We start from the raw sequence: 24,641 nt of genomic DNA, 5'->3' as shown, positions 1-24,641 counted from the left end.
AAACAGCCAGAACACATATTTTAAACAATTTGAAAAAATAACCCAAAGGGATGTGGAAAAGGAAATATTGTCTCTAAAAAACAAAACCTCACATGGGTGGGATGAAATAACAACATCTGTAATCAAGTATGTGTATGATATTATTTCCCAACCACTGTCAACTATTATAAATCAATCTTATGAACAGGGATGCTTTCCAGAGGTATTGAAATATGGTGAGATCAAACCTCTATTCAAGAAAGGACCGACAGAAGATATGGGGAATTACCGCCCTATCTCTCTCTTGCCGGTCTTCTCTAAAGTGTTTGAAAAGATTGCAGCAAAACAAATTAATAACTTTCTTACTGTAAATGATATAATTTTTAAAAACCAGTTCGGATTCCAACAGGGTAAAAGCACTGCGAATGCTATAAATGAGTTTATCCAAAAAATATGCTCCACGTTAGATAAAGGTAGAAAGGTCACAGGTATTTTCTGTGATCTGACTAAAGCTTTTGATTCAGTGAACCATGCATTACTCCTCCACAAATTACAGATGTATGGAATCAGAGACACTGCTTTAAAATGGTTTAGCTCTTACCTGTCAGGTAGGAAACAAAGAGTAATTTTAACTTCAAATGGAACCAATTATTCATCAGACTGGAAAACAGTTCCCCCAAGGAGTCCCACAAGGTTCGATATTGGGTCCCTATCTGTTTCTTTTTTACGTAAATGACCTACCACTTGCTATTGATGTTCATTCAGTCTTATTTGCTGAAGATACATCAGTTCTAATTGAAAATGAGGTATCTGAAAATATTCCAGAAAAAGCCAAAAACACTTTAGAAAAACTTGAATCTTGGTTCTATCAAAATGGACTAAAACTAAATGTAACTAAAATCAAAATGATGCAATTTGAAGCTAAATCAGTAGAAAGGAGTGAAATAAAGATAACTTGCAATGATCAGGATATCACAGAAGCAAACCACGTGAAGTTCTTAGGCCTAAATCTTGACAAAAATTTAAATTGGAAGGTACACATAGATTACTTAGCAAATCAACTGAACAACTTAGCATTTCCAATGTGTATTTTGTCAGGTGCCACAAACATAGATACCAGAAAGATAGTTTATCACTGCTACTTTGAGTCAGTTATTCGTTATGGCATAATCTTCTGGGGAAATTCAGCTAATGTCACTAGGCTCCTAGTATTACAAAAGAAAGTAATTAGAAACATGTGTGTTGCAAAAAAACGGGAATCCTGTCGACCACTGTTAAAAAATTTAAAAGTACTATCTATCCCCTCACTTTACATATATGAGATGGTGGTGTTCCTATATAGAAATCAACATGCACTAGACAATTTCCGTTTTGACCACAACTACAGCACTCGCCACAGAGATAACTTCAAACTTCCAACACATCGTTTAAAACTTTATGCCCAAACGCCAGAGTATATGGGGTTAAAAATTTTCAATAAAATAAAAGGCAGTAATATATTTAAAATGGAGATTAGTTCACTGAAAAGATTGCTCTTTACTCTCCTGGTGGAAAAGTGTTATTATTCTGTCGATGAATTCATTGAGGACAGCTTCACAATCTGAACACAGGGATTGTAATACATTTATTATTTTATGTACATGTGTAGCTGTAACTTAGAAATGTAAAATATAATGTAAACTTTTGTAGTTCTCTTAAAAAAGTGAAAAAAGTTTCTTTTGTAAACCTTGACATGTCTCCTGTACATCAAATCAAATGATTTGAAAATTGTATGTAATGAGATGAATAAACCACATAACATAACATAACATAACTGCAATAAGAGATATCGGTTGGAGCATTCATATGAGGAATTGTGTGTGGCGATACCTCAGTAACTGCATTACTTCATAGTTAATGCCGAATTCTAGTGACTGTGTAAATCAATTTCTTCCAGTGGGCATTAAAATTCGTTACACCTGGATATCAAGAGTCAGCATATTCTTTCTTTCTTTCTTTCTTAGTATAGAAGAACTAGAGTTCAAATGTTTGTGTGCCTCCCTCACCCCTCTGTGTGTTTGTTTCTTATATGATGCCACATAGTAATTAGATTTTTTTCCCCGCGTCTTTATTTGGTTACTGCAAAGTCCACCTTACCTGAGTTATTACTTGTGCATAAAGAGAATATTACAGAATTACATTAAACTATGAAATGCATAGGGTTCAACATGATACTATCTGAATTAAACAATGACAGAAAAATCTACTTACCAAAGAGGCAGACACACTGTATGAATAAAATTTGATCAGAAACTGATAGGAAACACATGGGAGCAAATTGTCTATTAAGGGATTAAGTATGCAGATTATTCAAGATAATGGGACTAATGGCATGGCAACCACGAGGAAACTCACAAATGTGTCTATATACTGTCCCGGCAGGTTTCATATAGCAAGGTCGACATTAACCTACGCATGTGTACAATCTTTGTTCCATACACACAATTTAAAGTCTCTTTATCAGCGCTGACATAACAAATGATTTATGGAAACATGACATTGTCAGTAGTAAGGTACTATAGATTTGATGACGGTGAAAAATTGCATGCTTAGTTGAAGGCCTCAGTGTTGACGACCTTGCATAAAGCACTACGACATGTAGCTCAGTCATTCACTGCAAGCTGTTAACTGAAGGCACAAAGTTCAAGTTTTTCTTTCTTTTTTGTTAAAAATTCTATTAAAGAAGCTACATGAACTAGAGATTTGTCTATCTGTAACTTTCGTAAGTAGCCAGATTCACTTAGATGTTTAAACGTAAAATATGACTCAATGAATCTTTCGTCCTCACCTGATATTCATGTTCCGTATCCATTATACCACATACTGCTACTAGTTGGTACTGGCGAGCTTTCATTGAAGCTAAGGATTTCCGTATAAGGCGCATGCCTGATACTGCAGTTGATGTGTTTTGAAACTGAGCCATTTGGTGTGGTGTATGGCTGGGGTCGAACACTAAGAGATTTATTCCTCCATCTTTCAGCTGTTCCACACCTACTATAGTACGGCTGTGGCCTGTATTTTAAAAAAAATAGCAACAATAATAACTTGTTTGTACTGAAAAAACATGATACCTACAAGTTCTGAAAAACTACACTGCTATACATCAATTAAGTGCTCCTAAACACTATTCTCGTTTGGAAAATTTCACCTTCTATGTTATAATGATAGTTAACTACCATGTGATAAAAATTAGCTACTCTTTCAGTTGCATATGACAGTAAAATTGTGACAGCAAATTACTGAAATATTCAGTCTTATGGCAAGACATCTTCTGAGGAAACTATTTGAACAGTAAATTTAGATATAAATCTGTATACACTGAGGAGACAAAAGTGACGGGATACCACCAAATACCATGTTGGACCTTCTTTTGCCCAGTGTAATGCAGAAACTTGATGTGGCACGGACTCAACAAGTCGTAGCAAGCCCCTGCAGAAGTACTGAGTCATGCTGCCTCTATAGCTGCTTATAATTGCAAAAAAGTTGCCCTGGGAGGATTTTGTGCATGAACTGACATCCAATTATGTTCCATAAATGTTCGATGGGATTCATGTTGGGTAATTTGGGAGCGCAATCATTTGTCTGAATCATCTAGACTGTTCTATAAATCAATTGTGAATAATTGTGGCATGGTGACATGGTGCATTGTCTTCCATAAAAATTCCATTGTTTTTTGGGAACATGAAGTCCATGAATGGCTGCAAAGGATGACTCCAGTCAATGACTGGTTGGACCATTCCATGTAAACACAGCCCTTACCATTAAGGAGCCACCACCAGCTTGCACAACCAGGGACCATGGCTTCACGGGGGCTACGCCACACTCGAACCCTACCAATAGCCCTTACCAACTGAAATTGGGACTTTTCTGACCAGGCCATGATTCTCCAGTTGTCTAGGATCCAACCAATATGGTTATGAGCCCAGGAGTGGCACTGAAGGCAATGCTGTGCTGCTAGCACAGGCACTCTTGTTGGTCGTCTGCTGCCATAGCTCTTTAACGCCAAATTTTGCCGCACTGTCCTAAGAGATATGTTCTTCATACATCCCACATTGATCTCTGCAGTTATTATGAACTTATTTCATGAACTGTTGCTTGTCTGGTAGCACCTACAATTCTATGCAAACAATGTTGCTCTTGGTCATTAAGTGGGGTTGTTGGCCACTGCATTGATCGTGGTGAGTGGTAATGCCTGAAATTTGGTATTCTTGGCACACTCTTGACACTGTGGATCTTGGAATATTGAATTCCTTAAAGATTTCCAAAATGGAATGTCCTATGCATCTAGCTCCAACTTCCATTTTACGATAAAAATCTGTTAATTCCCATCGTGCAGCCATAATCATATCAGAAACCATTTCACATGAATCACCTTAGTACAAATGGCAGCTCCGCCAATGCACTGCCATTTTACACCTTGCGTATGAGATACTAGTGCCTGATGTGTATATGCATGTTGTTACCCCATGCCTTTTGTCACCTCAGTGTATAAACATATATAGCAGTATCACTATTGTAGCAGACTGCAGATAAATCCAATAAAAGGGGACTAGACTTTCACATTAAATAAATGTGCTTTAACATTATACTTGTTATTCATAATCACATAAGAATTTTCTAGAACAGAATTTTAAGGGCATACACATCATCTTTACAGATCCAATACCATGTCACTCTCTACAGAACACAATCAACAGATGTAAAGGTAATTTCTGGAGTATCACACTGTTTACAAAATAAACAAACAATCTAGTGGATAGTGAAACTTCCTGGCAGATTAAAACTGTGTGCTGGACCGAGACTCGAACTCGGTTTCAAGTCTTGGTCCGACACACAGTTTTAATCTGCCAGGAAGTTTCAGATCAGCGTACACTCCGCTGCAGAGTGAAAATCTCATTCTAGTGGATAGCGTCAGAATCTCTGTACGCTGTTTGGAGATAACGCAGTTATCTGTAGCAAGGTATCAATGTCAGAGACACTGTAGCAAATAGCAGGAAGGCCTGCAGAAGATTGGTGATTGGTGTAATGACTGGTAGTTTACCCAGAGCATAAAGAAATGTAATGTACTGCACATAAACAGGAAAAGAAATCCACTGTTGTTCAATTACACAATTAGTGACAAATCAGTGGAAAAATAACTACCACAAAATACCTAAGAGTAACCTTCTGGAGTGACCTAAAGTGAAATAATCACATCAAACAAATTGTAAGAAAAGCAGATACCAGGCTGAGACTCACATCAATAATCTCAAGGCAATGTAATTCACCCATGAAAGATGTGGCTGACAAAACGTTTCACTGATTCTTGGGTACTGCTCTTTACTCTGTGATCCATACAACACTGGATTAATAAAAGAGATAGGGGAGATACAACAAAGAGTGGCACACTTTTTCATGAGATCATTTAGTCAATGCAAGGGTGTTGGGGAGACACTAAAAAAATTCAAGAGGCAGACACTAGATGCATTGTAAGAGAGGTATTGTACATCAAAGAGAGGTTGACTATTAAAATATTGAGAGGGTGTGTTCCTGGAAAAGTCAAACAGTATGTTGCTTTCTCACACCCATCTCTTCAACCACAATGAGGAAATCAGAGAAATTAAGAGCTTTACAGAGGCTTACTGAGAATCATTCTTTGCATGCCCCATTACTGAATGAAACAGGGAAAGGAGAAAAGATAGTGACACCGAAAATACCCTCTGCCACACACCATATTGGGGATTGTAGAGTATAGACTGTGAAATTTTGAACATTTGCGAGTGCCATGAAAAACTAGTATTGTTATTGTCACTGTAGGATTAAACTAAGCTGTGCTTATTAAAATTTTTAAGGACAGTAGTTCAAAAATGTTCAGATGTGTGTGAAATCTTATGGAACTTAACTGCTAAGGTCATCAGTCCCTAAGCTTACTCACTGCTTAACCTAAATTATCCTAAGGACAAACACGCACACCCACGCCTGAGGGAGGACTCGAACCTCCGCCGGGACCAGCCCCACAGTCCATGACTGCAGCGCCTTAGACTGCTCAGCTAATCCGGCGCGGCAAGGACAGTAGGCACATCCTCTTTCGAAACAATCTTTCTCTAATTTCATTGATCAATTACATGAGAAATAGGTTAGTTTCAGAATTCTCAGATGCTTACAAAACTACAAAAAATGGCTCTGAGCACTATGGGACTTAAAATCTGAGGTCATCAGTCCCCTAGAACTTAGAACTACTTAAACCTAACTAACCTAAGGACATCACACACATCCATGCCTGAGGCAGGATTCAAACCTGCGACGGTAGCAGACGTGCGGTTCCGGACTGAAGTGCCTAGAACTGCTCGGCCACCGCGGCCGGCACAAAACTACATTTTCCTAAGTTAGTGGGATGAGTGTTTAATTCATAGCAAATCAGCGTTTGTGGTTCGCAGTTCAGCCAAATTATACATCAGCCTCGAGTTTCATTGTATATCAATGCAAATAAATATGTGTTTTTGAGAATTTTTGGAAGCTACCATTGTCCTTTGCATAATCTACGAGCAATCAGGGTTTGTTATTTGGTTATTGTAGCAGATTTTCTGACTAAGATTTTGTGTTACATCTAGTTTTCCCATAAAAAGGAGTAGCCCCATATATTATGTGCATTTATCATAAAGTAACTCGGTTTTTGAGTTTGCTAAGAGCTGTAATTAACATCAAAACATGATTGGAAACTAGTAATTTCTACAACAGATTTTTGTGTTGCCTTAATAGATATCTCATTATGGTGTACCTGCTTCAGTTCTGATAAGGATTTAGCAACTTTTTAGCTCAACAGATTAAAAGATAATCAGCAGGTTTGATTTAAAGTCCTTTGTTCACTGTCCTGTTATACACTGCACCAGCAAAAATGCAGCCCCACTGTGAATGCTGTTCTCAAACACAGGATCACTTGGTTGACATTTGTAAGCAGCTGGAAAGTGCCCCGACTTCTGTCAAGTGATTGACAACTGCTGTGAATAGGTATGATGGAAGAGCTCCTGAGAGTCGTGTACCTGTGATACCTGTACCAGAGATACCTCAAGTACTATCTTCATCTGTGGATCTTGTCTCCTCTGCAGAAAGTACAGGATCTGTCGTTACTCATCCACACGACTGTGAGTGGTGTGTCAATGGTAGATCTAGGCGTCCTGTACAGGGTGGACAGGACCAGGGAGGACTCAGGGTGTTGTACCGATCCCCGTCATCAACAAGTTTGAGGTGCTGTCTTTCACTGAAACTGAGCCAGTGGGACTCACTTCATCTCTTGGGGAAACCCATTTTGTCTAGTGTCACGAGGAGGCAAACACAAAAGGGTAGGGGTCTATTAATTGTCAGCAGTTCAAACATATGGCAAATTATGGTACCCCTTAGGGAAATGGCGACAGGAAAGGATACCAGATGGACTCAGTGTGTATGCCTGGGGGTTGAAGAGGCGATTCCAGCAGCCATGGAGTGGAGGGGACAGGGTGCAACAAATTGCAACTGGTGCATGTTGGAACAAATGATACCTGTCATCTGGGCTCTGAAGTCATTCTTGGTTCATTTCAGCAGCAGGTAGAGAAGGTTGAGAAGACCAGCCTTGAGCGTTGTGTTTCAACAAAGCTCACAATTTGCAGCATTGTCCCCAGAACTGATCGTGACTGTTGGGTTCTAAGTCAAGTGGAAGGATGAAACCAGAGACTTCACAAGTTCTATGACAAGCTAGGCTGTGACTTTCTGGACTTGCATCACAGGGTTCGAGAACTGCAGAGCCCCCCTAAGTCAGGTGTGCACTACACATCAGAGGCAGCTACTCAGGTAGCTGACTGTGTTTGGGGCACACATGAGGGTTTTTTAGATCAGGCAATTCACGATCCAATCCAGATAATGATGGCTGTAAGAAACACAGAAGTATCAGTGTAAGATCGAAAGAAATTCTTTCCATAGGTGAGAGTATTAAAATCCTAATGGTAACTGCAGCAACATTTGTAACAAAGTGTCAGAGTTTGAAGCGCTCATGAAAAGCAGCGAAACTCACATAGTACTAGGCAGAGAAGCTGGTTGAAACCTGAAATTGATAGCTGTGAGATTTTTGGGGAAAATTTAAATGCATATCGAAACATTAGGCAAATGGGAAATGGAGACGGTGTATTTGTAGGAGTACACAAAAATCTCAAACCCACTGAGACGGAAATTGAAGCTGCATGTGGGTTCTTTGGGCAAGACTCAGTATCAAGGGTGAGCAGAAAATAATAATTGGATCCTTCTATCGCCCGCCAGACTCATCTCCTGATGTAATCGAAAACTTCAGAGAAAATCGCAGATCACTTGTATGTAAGTTCCCCAATCGTGCTGTAATCATCAGGGGAGGCTTTAATCATTTAACAATTAATTGGGAAAATTACAATTTTATTAGTGATGGGTGTGATAACACATCCTGAGAAATTATATTATGTGCCTTCTCTGAAAATTGCCTGAACAGATAATTAGGAGCCCCACTCATTATGGAAATATATTTGATCTGATGGAAACAAATAGACCTGACCTCTTCGAGGATGTTCACATCAAAACTGGTATCAGTGACCATGAAGTGGTTCTGGTAACAACGATTACTGAAGTACAAAGGAGAACTAAATTAAGCAGAAATGTATCTTTCAGCATAGATCAGGAACATGTAGAGGAACTCTGACTCAAGTTTAAAAGAATAGTTGACCATGCACTGGATTGATATGTACCCAGTAGAACAGTTCACTATGGGAGGAAACCTCCATGGTATATAGTCACTGTAAAGAAACTTCTAAAGGAACAGAGATTACTACATAATAGGTGTAAAACAAACCGTAGGGCTATAGATAGAGATGCTGAACGAAACGTGCTTGGTTGTCAAGAGAGCAATGTGTGATGCCTTCTATGACTACCACAGCAAAATATTGTCAAATGACATTCCACAAATTCCAAAGGAATTCTGATCATATGTATCCAGTCACTAGCGAATGAGACAGGAACTGAAATTGACAGTAGCAAAGCAAAAGTTGAAATGCTTAACTCCATTTTCAAATATTCCTTTACAAAGGAAAACCCAGGAGAATTGCCCAATTTAATCCTCGCACTACTGAAAAGATGAATGAAATAGTATTAGTGTGAGTGGTGTTGAGAAACCGCTGAAATCATTAAAACTGAACAAAGCTCCAGGACCACGTGCAATCCCTGTCAGATTCTATATTGAATTTGCAGCTGAGTTAGCCCCTCTTCTCACTATGATCTACTGTAGATCCCTCGCACAAAACACCATGCTCAGTCCTTGAAAAAAGGCACAGATTACATCCTTCTACAAGAAGGGTAGTAGAAGTGATCCACAAAATTATGGTCCAATATTCTCAACATCAATGTGTTGTAGAATCTTATAACATATTTGAGCTCAAACGTAATGAGGTATCTTGAACTGAATGACCTCCTCAATACCAACCAGCATGGTTTTCAAAAACATCAATCACGTGAAACCCAAATAGAACTATTCTCATGACATAATGAAAGCTTTGGATCAAGGCAACCAGGTAGATGCAGTGTTTTTAGATTTCCAAAAAGTATTTGACTCAGTACCACACCTAAATTTATTGTCAGAAATACAATCATACATGGGAGTCAAGTGAAATTTGTGACTGGATTGAGGAATTTTTGGTAGGGAGGAAACAGCACGTTATCTTGTATAGAGAGTCATCGTCAGATGTAGAAGTAACTTCAGGTGTGCCCTGGGAAGTGTGTTGGGACCCTTGCCGTTCATGTTGTATATTAATGACCTTTCAGATGATATTAATAGTAAAATCAGGATTTTTGCAGATGATGTAGTTATCTATAATGAAGTATTATCTGAGAACAGCTGCATAAATATTCAGTCAGATCTTGATAAGATTTCAACATGGTGCAGAGATTGGCAACTTGCTCTAAATGCTCAGAAATGTAAAACTGTGCACTTCACAAAATAAAAATAAAAAAGTAGTATCCTGTGCCTATAAAATCAATGAGTCACTGTTCGAATCAGCCAGCTCATACAAATACCTGGGTGTAAAACTTTGTATGGATGTGAAATGGAATGATCACATACAGGGGATAGGCAAAATAATGTGAACACCTGTACTTACTAGGGAATAATTTATTAACAAGGGGTTGGCCCCCCTTTTGCCCTTAATACAGCTGCAATTCTTCTTGGAATACTGATTATATAGTCTCTAGTGGAATGTTATGCCACTCTTCGGTCGGAAACTCATCTTACTCCTGTAGTGATGAGGGGGACAGAAATCTGCTCCAGGGTCTGCACTCAATACCACCCACAATGGTTCAATACTGTTAAGTCCAGGGACTGTGCTGCCCAGGGAAGACGTTGCAGTTCAGTTGCATGCTCCTCATACCACAATTGTACAGTCCTAGCTGTGTGACTGGATGCATTATTGACCTGAAATATGGCATCATTGTTGGGAAACAACATGTGAATGTGGTGCACTTGATCACCTAAAATGTTCACATAATCGTTGGCTGTAACAAGGCCTTTGACAGTACTTAAGGGACCAGCAGAATACCATGATAATGCTTCCCACACCATCACACTTTCACCTCCATGCTTTACCATTGGAATCAAGCAGTCAGGATTACAGGGTTCTTTGGCATTCTCCAGAATAAACCTGGTTCGATGTTGGAAATAAGGAAAATGTTGACTCAATGGACCATACAACGTGTTTCCATTGATCAGCCATCCATGATTTATGCTCCTGACACCAAATTTTACACTTCTTTTCATGGTTGTCATCACTAATGGTTTCGGTATAATAGCTCATCCATGAATATTCTCTTTATGGAGTTCTCAGCAGACAGTGTTGATAGATATGGGATCTCGAAGATGGCTAATTGAGCTCTGCAGTCACTTTAGCTGCTGTAGTTTTGTGTTGTTTGACACAATTTGTGTTAGCGCACGACGATCTCTGTCACTTAGTTTTAATTTGTGCCCACTATTATGTTTACACAATGATGTCTTGCCATGTTTTGTGTAGGCTGTCTGAAACAGCTTCTCTTGAAACAGTCAATAAGTTGGCTGTCTTGGTTACTGATATTCTAGCTAATCGGGCCTCCACAATCTGCCCTCTTTGGAACTCCGTTAGGTCTTTCATTGCACTTTGACCTCAGCCTCTGAATGCAAGTACAAGTGTGCCTACTCATAAATAACCAGCACTGATGTCTAGTCTGTACTGAACCACACAGCCCAGTGTGACACGTGCCTTATCTGTGTTGTTGACCGTTAAACACAACCATCCCATTACTACCACTGTTCACATTATTTTGCTTATCCCTTGTAGGTTCAGTTGTGTGTGAAGCAGGTAGCAGACTTTGGTTTATTGGTAGAATACTGGGGGAAGTGCAGTCAGCCTACTAAAGAGATTGCTTACAAATCACTCATATGACCCATCCTACAATATTGCTCATGTGTGTGGGACATGTACCAGATAGGACTAACATGGGATATTGAATGTATACAGAAAAGGGCAGCACAAATGGTCACAGGTTTGTTTAATCCATGGGAGAGTGTCACACAGCTACTGAAGAAACTGAAGTGGGAGACTCTAAAAGACAGGTGTAAACTATCCCAAGAACATCTATTAACAAAGTTTCAAGAACTAGCTTTAAATGAGTACTCTATGGATATACTACAATCCCCTACCTATTGCTCACACAGGGATTGTGAGGTACAGGGGCAGTCAATGAATCATTCTTCCCATGCTCCATATATAAATGGAACACGAAGAAACCCTAATAACTGGTACAATGGGATGTACCGCTGTCATGCACCTCACGGTGGTTTGCAGAGTGTAGATGTAGATGTATACATGTAGATGTAAGACTATGTAAGCTGTGTTATGTCAGCTTGGAAATGTATACAGACATATTTGTCAACAGACCTTTCAGTTATCAAACGATGGAAAATTCAGGATGGAATAATAACATTATGAAAAGGACATATTGCTTCTCACCATATAGTGGAAACGTTGAGTCACACACATGCTCAACAAAAATACTACTAAACAAGTAAGCTTTCAGCCAGATTCCTTCTTCTGAAATGTACACACACACACACACACACACACACACACACACACACACACGCGTGCGACCACTGTCTTTTGTCACTGAGGCCAGACTGTTATCAACAGGACGTGATCAGATTTTTGCTCTGATTTCTTCTGCTAGAGTAGCCGGAAATGGCAGCGTAAACATGATATCCTTGATGCCCCCGCTTCAAAAAAGAGAGAGAGAGCATAATAATAAGAGTGAATGAATGCCTCTGTGCATGCTGCAATTAGTCTAATCTCGTCTTCAAAATCACTACAGGACTGATACAGAGGGTGCTGTAAGATATTCCTAGAATCATCACTTCCAGTTGGTTCTAAAAACTTTCTAAGTAGGCTTTCACAGGATAGTTTGCATGTATCTTCAAGTGCCCACCAATGCAGCTCTATCAGCATCTTTGTGACACTTTCCTAAGGGTCGAACAAACCTCTAACTCTTCATGCTGGCCTCCTTCCCTTCTTCATATCTCTTCAACATCCTCTGTTAGTTCTATTTGGTATGGTTCCAAGCACTCGAACAATATTCTAGGATGGGTCGCACAGGTGTCTTGCATGCTGTCTCCTTTGTAGACTGATTGCATTTACCTACAATTGCGTCAATGAACCACAATTCGTACCCTGCTTTGCCTATGACTGACACTTGTTCCGTTTCATATACTTACAAATTGTTACACTCTGTATTTTCACGAGTTGGGTGATTCCAAATGTGACTCATTGATATTATGGTCATAGCGTACCACATTTTTCATTTCGTGAAGTGCATTTGTGAACATTCACAGCAAGTCACCAATCTTTGCACCTGTTGTATTGAGTTAAATGGTTTTGGAAATCAGGAAATACAGCATTTACCTAAACACCGTGATCCATAGCTTTCAATACCCCATGCGAAAAAAGTGGGAGTTAGGTTTCACATGTTCTGTTTTGTAATCCATGCTGCTTGGCATGAAGGATGTCCTTCTGTTCAAGATACCTCATTACATATGAGCTCATAATATGTTCTCTAAGATTCTACAACAAGTAGATATCAAGGACATTGGATGGCAGTTTTATGGATCACTTCTGTTACTCTTCTCACAGATGGGTGATTCCTGTGCTGTCTTCCAACTACTTGGCATCGTTTCATGTTTGAGGGAGTAACGGTAGATTATAATTAAAAGACGAGCTAACTCAGCTGCAAATTAAGTATAAAACCAGACAGGGGTTCATCAGGCCCTGGAGCTTTATCTTTCCAATGGTACACGAATTAACTTGAAGCAATAATCTTGGGTTTTCCTTTCCAAAGGACCATTTTAAAATGGATTTAGGCATTTCTGCTTTTGCTTTGCCACCCTCAATTTCAGTTCCTGTCTCATTCAATAGTGACTGGATACTAATTTAGGTGCCACTGACAGCCTTTACACATGACCACAAAATTTCTTTGGGTTCTGTGAAAGATATTTTGAGAATATTTTGCTACGGTAGTTGCTGCAAGTTTCACTCATTGATATCTTTATTGTCAAATGTGTTCCATTCAACATCTCTATATCCATTGCCTTCTGCTTTGTTTCACACCTACTGTGGAGTGTCTCTGTATCTTTATGAGTTTCTCCAGAGTTACTGCATGCCACGAAGAATCCCTCCCATCACAAAATTTTCTACTGGGTACATGTCTATTTAGTACATGGCCAACTATTGTTTTAAATTTGAGACATAGTGCCTATACATGCTCCTGTCCTGAGCTAAAAGTTTGAAATTCCTCAAAGAGGTATGACACTACTGCTTTATTATTTAGTTCACTGAACATGTAAATCTCTCTACTTATTTAGTTGTTCATTATACTTTGATAACCACTGTTGCTAAACGGCCTCATGGTCAATGATACCGGTTTCGACGTGGACATTCTCAAAGAGGTCAGGTCTTTTTGTTGCAATGAGATCTAATGAGGGGGGTTCCAAACTATCTGCTCTAAGTAATTTTCAGAGAATGCATTTAGTAATGTTTCACAGTATGTACTGTCACATTCACCACTAAGAAAAATGGAATTACCCCATTTGAATGTCGGATAAGTAAAGTCTCCTATGATGATTACAAGATGACTGGGGTACTTACGTAATACTGAACTGTGGTTTTCTCTAAAGTTTTTGATTAAATCATGAGGTGAGTCTGATGACTGATAGAAGCATCTAATAATAATTTATGGTCACCCCAAACAATTTCACTTACAGCTTCAACCTGTGTCTCAATAGTTTTGAGTTTCTTGTCTACCGCAACAATTACATCACTTCCATTTCCAATTAGCGTATCTTTTCAATACACTTAAATTTTCCCCAAAAGTCACTCTGGTGTCAACTTCGTGTATTGACCAGCTTTCTGCATGTTGTATTATGTGAATTCCATTACATTTTTTGGAGTACTTAAAACTCTGGCACTTCGTTGAGAATGTTTTGGCAGTTAACAACTGGGATTTTGATACTTTTGCCTCTGGGGGCATTTCTTTGGATCTTACACTAATACAGATCTCCTACAGTTATCATTATCTGGAATGGATGGAGAGTTGCCTAATCTACAAGACCTCTTGTGTGCAACACACACACAGTCAGCTGGCTGGGTGGCAGCCTCTGATGTGTAGCACACACTTGGCGCATTTCTTCTTAAAGAGGAATGGTGGTCTATGACATTGCTGAGCAGTTAGAGAGACTGAAGTGGCACTGAGCAAGACACATGGTGAGCAACAACTTCAAATGGACCATAACACTGATGGAATGGTGTCCAAGGGATATGTAGAAAAGTGTCAGACATCCTCTGACAAGGTGGAGGGACACCGTCTGACATTAGGAAAAACTGGATCCATACCACCCAGCAAAGATCAACAATGAAATCTTTGGAACAGGCCAATGTCTAGGAGTGGATCCTAGAGACTGAAAAAGAAGACGAAGTAGAAGAAGAAACAATTCTCAATCCTATGGTCCAAATTCAGGAAGTTACAGCCTAGCTTCTCACAGAACCTTCATAGTCTCTGGTTCAAGCCTTCCACTTGACACAATCAGAGGGCCATGACATGCTCTGGGAACAAAGCTGCAGATTGTAATGTAATTAACTGTCAGAGATAAAGTTTATCTCATGCGAAAAGTACGATGCCCACAGTAGAGAGTTAAGGTAACTTCATTATGTTGCCATAAAATGTGTTTAATTTATTTATTTATAAATATTTTCTTTTATGATAAATAATGGATTTGTTTGAGATGTTAAATGTTGTATATTTATATGTATTTATTTATATGTGTCTTTGGAGTGTATCAAGGTCAGAAGACCAAAGAATCTGGAATGCAGGAATGTCTGCAACTTCCGGGCACATGTTGGCTTGCCCGCCACTTCTTTGTCAGTATTGGAGGGACATGGACGTGTTTACGTGACCAGTACAGTATAATGCATTTTTAGAGTATCAATGTTCGTAGTGAAAATATTGTAGTGACTAAACAAAAAGTACGAATAAATATTATTTTTAGCCGAAAGTAATTCGAATCCGGTAGTGTTTATTTCAAACAAGAAGAAAACCCAGACCATGCTTGTTAGAGTAATGATTTTGCAGACAAAACTTCGAAAACCCCTAGACAAACGAGATCTGCAGTGTGTAATCTTTCAGCAGCTACTAATAAATAAGCCTTGCTGAAATTGTGCTGGAACTACTCGTACTATTCTCAATTACATACACGTGGTGCGAATGTGGTCCTACCACAATATACCGCGAAAGATTCCACATCATTCAGTTATCAAGAAACGAGATAGGTAACAACCAGTACAAGATTAAGAGTTTCACTGAAACTCTGTGACCAAGGCTGACATTCTCAATCTTCTCTGCCAATCATTGGAATGATCCACATATGACCTAGGAGCCCAGACAACAGGCATTGTTTGTCCCAATGCAAGCCACATCTGTAGTTGGTTACACCCCATTCCCTCAATGGCTGCTGTAATAGACTCTTCAACATGTTTAATGAGGCCTCCAGACATACACACCGAGCACCACACGGTGTTCTTTCCTATCCCTTGCTCCCATTCCCTTAAGGGGTACCATTATAAGTATACCTTCGAACTGCTGATGATTAATAGACGACTACCCTGTTGTGTTTTCCTCCCCATGACATGGGACTCAGTATGGCTTTCAACAGGTGAAGTGAGTCTCACTAGCTCGGTTTTGGTTTCAGTAGAAGATAGCATCTCAAAGTTGTTAGTTCTCCCTGCTCCCTGTGTTCCTACGACAGGATGCCTAGATTTACCACTGACACGACGCTCACAGTTAAGTGGATGTGTAGCAACAGAAAGGCCAATGTTCACAGTAGAGGATAGAACCTTTTCAGATGTGAGAGCTTGTAATGCTACGAGAATTTCTGCGTAAATTCTAGAACCACTCGTCCTTCTACCATCTTGAACACATGATATTTTAAATATAAGTGTGAGAGTGGAAGCGTATCTACTGTGCCACCTGTTTCTGTGTGCAGGTTGGAAGTTTGTTATGAGAAGACTGTAAGAGTGGCAGTCCACTGACAACGACAAGTGTTTGCCACTAGTGCCACAGATGCTGTGTGAAAGAACAAAGAGTAATTATATGCTATTCTTTGCTGTGTTAGTGAATGTGATTATTGTAAAAAAAGAAAAACGAACAACTGACTACAGACTTTTAACTTACTTCATGTCTTAGCTATGAACAAGGCAAGACGGCATGTGATGTTCACAAATTATTTGGTTGTCAAGCCAATGCAATTATGAATGTGTTTAATTGAGTCTAATGTCTGATGACTAAACTGATTTCCAGAAGTTTAAATGTTTGTATGAAAAATGGTAAAGTTGTTTCCTGTGAAAGTTGAAAATATATCGTAATTGAACTTAAAGTATTGTGTGAGTACCCAATTATTTCAAGAGTAGAGAAATAGTCAAATAGATTCCTACAACCAGCGATACTCTTCGGAGAAGAAGCTTTTGGAAGGTCGGTGTATCTGATTATCCAGAGAAGAGGATCGGCTGCACACATCACGTAAGTCAACTGATGAGAGTGAGGTGTGAATTGTGAATGCAATCCAGTTTTGCACCATTTCTCGTGTCATCAAAATGTTAGAAGCTTCACCAAACATAATGCAGGGTGCTGTAAATGAACTCTGAAAATTCATAAATACTTATTCATACAACTTACAGACCTAGACTTGGCATAAGGTAGATCAAGCTTTGTCTCTTGTAATACGCTAGTACGAATCACACAAGTGCAAGTGCTATTGACAGTTGTACCAATGCTGGCTGTCTCCACTGGTCTCACTGAGTGCTTTAGTTTGAAGAATCAAAGTCTATGACAACCGTACAACATAATTTTGTATGGTGTATGTTTTGTTGAAACTGAATAATCATTAACCTATAAAAAATTCTCACATCAACCAGGAAATAACAATGATATAAGGAAAGTGAGAGAAAACTTTGTTAATAATTCTACAAAATCAGCGCAGCTTGCTCCTTGCAAACTGGGTGTCCCATATGTGACTGTTCAATGTGGATTAAGAAGATATTTGTATCTCAAACATGCAAACTAACAATGACACAAGAACTAAAAGACAACAAGATTAATTCTGGAAACAAGAAGATTGTTTGTACAGACATTTTTGGGAAATTTTACATCAATTGGAACAAGATGAAAGTTTCACTGGAAACATTATCTTTAGTGTGAGTCAACTTTTCAGTTAAGTGATAACATTAATAAACACCGAATACAGAATTTGGGGCCGTAGAAATCAATGAACAACCTGGGAACATGTTCTTGATAGCCCAAATGTTGATTTATTTTGTGCTTTGAGCAAAAACAAAGTTTATGGCCCTTTCTTCTTCCAAGAAGAATAATTAAAGTTATTTGTTGACTGTTCTGTGTAATATTGCACCAGCCATTATGCAGTCCAACAGTGTTTGCTGTTCTCAAACACAGAATGAGGGGCTATTCGTAAGCAGCTGGAAATCTGTAATATCACATTTTATTATGGAAATAGCTGTGTCAGATAAAATACAGTGAGTAGGAACCACAGATGTTCCTCTCTGATTTTTATCCCTGTTAACGACTCCAATTTTGTATTTGCTCTGATAAAGACAAAGGGAACTGATAATTGTAAATATTAAGTATTTCAACTTGATAGTAAGTGCAAAAGTTGAATTCAAGGGAGAAATAAATGACTGTTCATCTCTGGTAAATAATTAGGTGAGACTCGAACATAAATACTACTCTTCTACTCATTCTAATTACTCAAGTGTCAGCTACTCTATGTTGATTTGGAGTTGGAGGGATGTTGGGGAGATTGGTGAACAGCACTTTACCAACATATTACCACACAACAAAACACACACACACACACACACACACACACACACACACACACACACATAGGCATGCACACGCACAAGGCGGGTTTAGTTTCAATTGACATTTCAATACACCATTTACAAACCAAGAATACATGCTAATCTTATCAGTAAAATCATAAAATACCATAAAAAATAACAATATGTCTTCCTGACTACTGTCAAGTGATTGGAAGCTGCTGCAAATGAGTGTGTTGGATAGTTACCACGAGTCATGTACCAGACAGGTCCTCAAAATGAAAATTTTCGTAAGTGAGTGATTGTTTGACAAAAATTTTAATGTGAGCAGCACACCAATGTAGTAAGTTACACCACCTTTTACTAGGTTATCCTTCCCTCTCTCTCTCTCTTCACAGGTTGAAAACAAACTTTAATATTTGTATACACTTATGTTAAATGTTTTCATAATGCCAATACAGCTTGAAACATATTATTAAATAAATAATTTAGAAGTCAACAAATTATGTGACTGTTAGCAGTATTTGAAAATCTTTTCATATTTTTGAAACAGTCACGGTTAATTAATAGGCAACATGGCTTCTAATTTCTCTCACTTCTATTGCACACAGACAGTGACCTGCTGAGCTTGAAGCATGTATTAACACTAGCCAACATTTCATTTACAAACAATGCCTTGGGCAATGACAATCATGTCCTATTTCCCTCTGATATTCCTGCAAGAGTGCTACCAGTGTTTGTTTTCTTTGAATGTATGAAAATGACCAGTATACAATAGTTCACCAACTTAAGACAACATTTTTATAAGCTACCAGTATATCCTCATCAAACACCTGAAATGTCCCACTTGTATTCTTATTATGATTATTATTTCTTTCCTTTCTCAGATGTTATGCCTGGTTAAAAATGGAAAGTGACGCGGACCTTGATCAAGGGTGACTTCCTTTTAACTCTGCGGTATATGTTACATTGCATTTAGGAACTTTCGGGTAATTGAATATGTATCAATAATTACAGATTTCTGTAGTGGTATGTATACATTTGGATGACGCTGTATTGCGTTGATGTACTGGTGGATATTGTGTGGTATGACTCCTGTAGTTGATAGTATAATTGGTATAATGTCAACTTTATCCTGATGCCACATGTCCTTGACTTCCTCAGCCAGTTGGACGTATTTTTCAATTTTTTCTCCTGTTATCTTCTGTATATTTGTTATATTGGGTATGGATATTTCGATTAGTTGTGTTAATTTCTTCTTTTCATTGGTGAGTATGATGTCAGGTTTATTATGAGGTGTTGTTTTATCTGTTATAATGGTTCTGTTCCAGTATAATTTGTATTCATCATTCTCCAGTACATTTAGTGGTGCATACTTGTATGTGGGAACATGTTGTTTTATTAGTTTATGTTGTATGGCAAGTTGTTGATGTATTATTTTTGCTACATTGTCATGTCTTCTGGGGTATTCTGTATTTGCTAGTATTGTACATCCCACTTGTGATGTGATCTACTGTTTCTATTTGTTGTTTGCAAAGTCTGCATTTATCTGTTGTGGTATTGGGGTATTTAATAATATGCTTGCTGTAATATCTGGTGTTTATTGTTTGATCCTGTATTGCAATCATGAATCCTTCCATCTCACTGTATATATTGCCTTTTCTTGGTCATGTGTTGGATGCGTCTTGATCAATGTGTGGCTGTGTTAGACAATACCGGTGCTTACCATGTAGTGTTTTCTTTTTCCAATTTACTTTCTTCGTATCTGTTGATGTTATGTGATCTAAAGGGCTGTAGAAGTGGTTATGAAATTGCAATGGTGTAGCCGATGTATTTATATGAGTGAGTGATTTTTGTATTTTGCTAGTTTCTGCTCATTCTATAAAGAATTTTCTTAAATTGTCTACCTGTCCATAATATAGTATTTTATGTCGATAAATTCACTTCCTCCTTCCTTTCTGCTTAATGTGAATCTTTCTGTTGCTGAATGTATGTGATGTATTCTATATTTGTGGCATTGTGAGCATGTTAAGTGTATTGAGTGCTTCTAGGTCTGTGTTACTCCATTTCACTGCTCCAAATGAGTAGGTCAATATTGGTATAGCATAAGTATTTATAGCTTTTGTCTTGTTTCTTGCTGTCAATTCTGTTTTCAGTATTTTTTGTTAGTCTTTGTCTATACTTTTCTTTTAGTTCTTCTTTAATATTTGTATTATCTATTCATATTTCTTGTCTGTATCCTAGACATTTATAGGCATCTGTTTTTTCCATCACTTCTATGCTGTCACTGTGGTTCTCCAATATGTAATCTTCTTGTTTATTATTATTATTATTATTGTTTGTGCTGTGATCCAAAAAATTACAATTTATCAGATAACTACACAAGATGTGCTTTTTGTGGGATAGCAAGTGATATTGATAAATAATATCTGTTAGATAAAGTCAAAAATTCCTGCGTTTGCTGTAGCAAACTGACTTCCGTAGTACACATTACACTGCTTATGAGTGAGAACCTCCTATTGTCCCATTTTTCCTAATAAGAAAGTAGCATCCGTAATGATAAGCAGAAGGCCATGAGGTAGTGGTAGCAGAACTGTGGCTAATAGTCCAGGAGGTAGTTCTTATCTTTTGGTAGTGTCAAGGGGGATCCTAAAATTTTTGGATTTTAGGAAGAGTGTTAAGCAGGAAGAGGTACAGAGAAATTAACTGTCATAGACTAAATGAAGCAACTGTGTGTAAACTTCATGGGGGCCAACAAATTAAAAATCTCAGTTCAGCATATTTTGCCCTTACAAGTATTTATTATTGTACTGACCTAAAGACTAGATGGTAGTTTTATTTCGCAGATTTTCATTCACTGTTATTGAATTTAAATACCTTCTGGAGGCAGTGGGCCCAAAGCAAAAGGAATACTTTTCAGAGGAATGTTGTGCAATGTAGATAACTGCATATCTTATGAAGACCATTTTAATGATCTTGGAATTACATTACATTTATTGTTTTCCATGGATCCCTTGGAGAGGAGTCTCTGGGAATTTTTACAGTTGCTTCCCACTGCATTTACTTTTTAATTGTTTCTGTTGTTGTTGAAAGATATCAGTTTTGACTGAACTGTTGATTTGCACAATAACAACACAAGGTAGAGAAATGATTTTCATGCAGACTTTTACTCCCCTTCAAGGGCTAAGAGTGGAGCTATGAACTCTGGTGCAAACATATTTAACAAACTCCCATCTCACATTAACCACAAGGATCTGGGACTCCCTAATAATTCAAAACAAAATTAAAAGCAAATTCTATTAGTTACGTCCACAAATTATATGCTTTCTCGACTTGTGGGTGAAAACCTGATGAATAAATCTATGAATGAAACAAAGTTGGTTTTCCATATTAACAAGATCCAGAGATGGTGTCCAACAGTGGTGCCAATTCTCCATGAAGAAATTAAGTTGATCATTATTGAAGAAGTGGAGTCTTTGCCTGCAGGCAGAAAGATGAAGTCATCATTGGTCTCTAATCTGCAAAGGATGTGTAATACTGGATGGATAGAAGGAAGTGATAGAGGATGTAGACGATGATCACAGACGAATGAGGGTTGAAACTGTGAATGGCAAGATTAATTATTAGGTTTAGAGTGGCAGTCACCAAGGAACTACATTGTGAGGAAATAGTTTCAACAAAGAGAGTTGGGTAAGCACAACAGATCTTCATCAAATCCAGTATGACTAAATCTGGATGTGAAGCTAAACATTCAATCTTCAGAGAAGAATGAAATTTCAGATTCTGAGAATTATGCAAGTCTCCCTACTATGCTCAATGATCACACAGGCTCCTAAATCTACATTAATTCCTGTGCTTCATCTCTGATAACTTTTCAATCTCCTGTCCCTGAGTCTCTGACTGTTGGATGGTGATTACAGGAAAGGTAGAAGAGTGTGACTGGCACTTCATCTCTGGATCAGATTGGCACAACTACACTATATCATCAGCGAAAACACTGAAATCAATTACAAAGTGTTGGCATTAAATCAAGCAAATATCTATCCACATAACTCTTAAAACACAACACATATTCCTGTTTATATGAGGCAGTTCAAACTTTCTTACTGAAATGGAAAGTGTTGTTTAAGATCTTTCATACGGGAGGAACTCAAATGGGATGAATGATAAGTTGAGGGCATTAGGTATCTTGTTTAAGTAGATATCTTATTTAATCTGACAAAACCATCAGATCTTACAGATCACATTATTATTTTGCACTAGTTGGAACATTGTGAAATTAAAGGAAGTGAGGGAACAATGAATAATTAAATACCTATGAAACACAAGGTTGTCCTACAATGTCAAAAACAGGGAATAGATTTCAATTTAACTAAGGAAGGTGGACGGGGGAAGAGGATATCATGTCCCACGGGGTTCTGCTGTGCCCTTTGCTTTTCTTGATTAAATGATGCAGTCAATTAAAAAAAATTCTATTTGCTGATGACACAAGTGTCATGGGGAAAAATGTCTAATGTGATGTAAATGATTCAGCAAATAGTGTAAAAGAGAACATTAGCTCGTGGCTTACAGGAAACATTTGTTTTGTAAATAAAAACCACCTTTCCTTGTTGCAGTGTGTTTTATTTGTTCCAGACATGTTTCACCTTTTAAGGCATCTTTAGTGGAATAGATATTTGAGTTTTTGGCTGGCATCTACATTTCCTCTCATCGTATCTCAATGCGTCTGGAACAAATAAAATACATTGCAGCAAGAAAAGGTGGATTTTATTTGCAAAACAAATATTTCAATCCTTGCTGCAGATGATGACCATGTTAACAAATTTGTTATAGGAAACAGATTGACACTCAACTGCCAAAAAATAACTGCATACTGTTTCTTACACAGAACTCTAACAAAAGTGAAGTTTTATTGCCAAAAGTTGATTAAATAACCAGTGGTCTTTTATTTTTCTTAATTCCCAGGACTGGAGATAAGTGAAAGCTCAGTTGAAAGTATCATTAGCACAATTGTGTGCAGAAAATAAAAGCTGCTGACCTCTCTATAAAAACAATTCCGACCTCCAGGATGAAGTGGAGGAAGAACTGGTAATAGTGAGAATTACAGATCAAGCCAAGAAGATGTGTCAACAGACAAGAATATCAGACAATCACCAATTCAGCACCTTGCATGCCAGAAGTAAGACACTGAGTGCTACTTGCAATTAGTGGCTCTAGTAAACGAGTAGTAGAGCTGCCTACAAGGATGACAGATTTGCTGCACCATAACACTCACTCAGGGCAACCCACCCTGACAGAATCAGCTGACAGCTGCAGCAAGAACTATTTCATTGTCTCTAGAGCAAACAAGAAAGTTTCTGTCTGTTGCATATTTCACTCTATTATATCCTCTAGTACTGGGACAGCTCTGAGCATTTACAAGGAATATGCTTATTGCAAAAAAGGGCACACAGAAAGGAAACTTCATTCAAGTGGTTGTTTAAGCAACTTCATGCAAACAGATGGAGGTGTCGTTACCTATGACAATGAAAACTATCAGCTCTTGACAGACTATTTTAAAGTGCCACTGAACTGTGAAGAGCCTTGGGAATTACTGAATGCTCAGAAACAAATTCACATTATATTCCAAAGCATCATCAAGTGTCAGTGATATCAGGCAGGTAATCAAGGGGCTCTAGCATGATACAGCACCAGGCGAAGAAAGTAATGTGGAAGAGTGCATGGTAAGTCACAGCAGATGGAATACACTGACCTACAGAAGAAATATGGAGAACTGAAAAGGTGCAAAAGACTGGAAATATGTACTCATACACCCATTCCATAAAAAAAGCATTTGAATGGATTTGAACAACTACAGAGGGATCTCCTTACTTTCAGTTGCTTGTAAGATATTTTCTTGTTCTGCTGAGAACAGATGAACAGTCTGATCGAGTGATCGGAAAATATCAAGATGGATTCCAAAATGGCAGTTCATGCATCGAACAGGTGTTCTACTTCTCTGAGAACTCGAGGAATGAGTTCCAGAGCATAGTAGTAATTCATGTCAACTTCAAAAAAGTATATGACTCAACTGATAGACCAAAATTTACTTAAGAGTTTTAGAGGAATTCAAAAGTGACAAAACCAACAGATGAGGGTCCATAAAACAAACCCTGACAGACACCATCTCCAAAGTTGCCCCCCCCCCCTCCCCAATCC

The 24,641-nt window shown here is 38.2% G+C and overlaps 1 protein-coding gene across 1 annotated transcript in view; it reads right to left on the bottom strand.

Annotated features, from left to right (window-relative positions):
• Nucleotides 1-24,641, bottom strand: part of LOC126458058 (zinc finger-containing ubiquitin peptidase 1-like) — a 248,903-nt gene that overhangs the window by 35,775 nt on the left and 188,487 nt on the right. Inside the window, exon 9 of the mRNA XM_050094856.1 lies at nucleotides 2,807-3,030. Coding sequence (XP_049950813.1) covers nucleotides 2,807-3,030 — 224 coding nt within the window. The remainder of the gene's footprint in view (nucleotides 1-2,806; nucleotides 3,031-24,641) is intronic.

The sequence above is a fragment of the Schistocerca serialis genome, chromosome 2, assembly GCF_023864345.2.
Source record: "Schistocerca serialis cubense isolate TAMUIC-IGC-003099 chromosome 2, iqSchSeri2.2, whole genome shotgun sequence".
NCBI classification, from domain to species: Eukaryota; Metazoa; Arthropoda; class Insecta; order Orthoptera; family Acrididae; genus Schistocerca; species Schistocerca serialis.
This window is presented reverse-complemented; position numbering and strand designations above follow the sequence as displayed.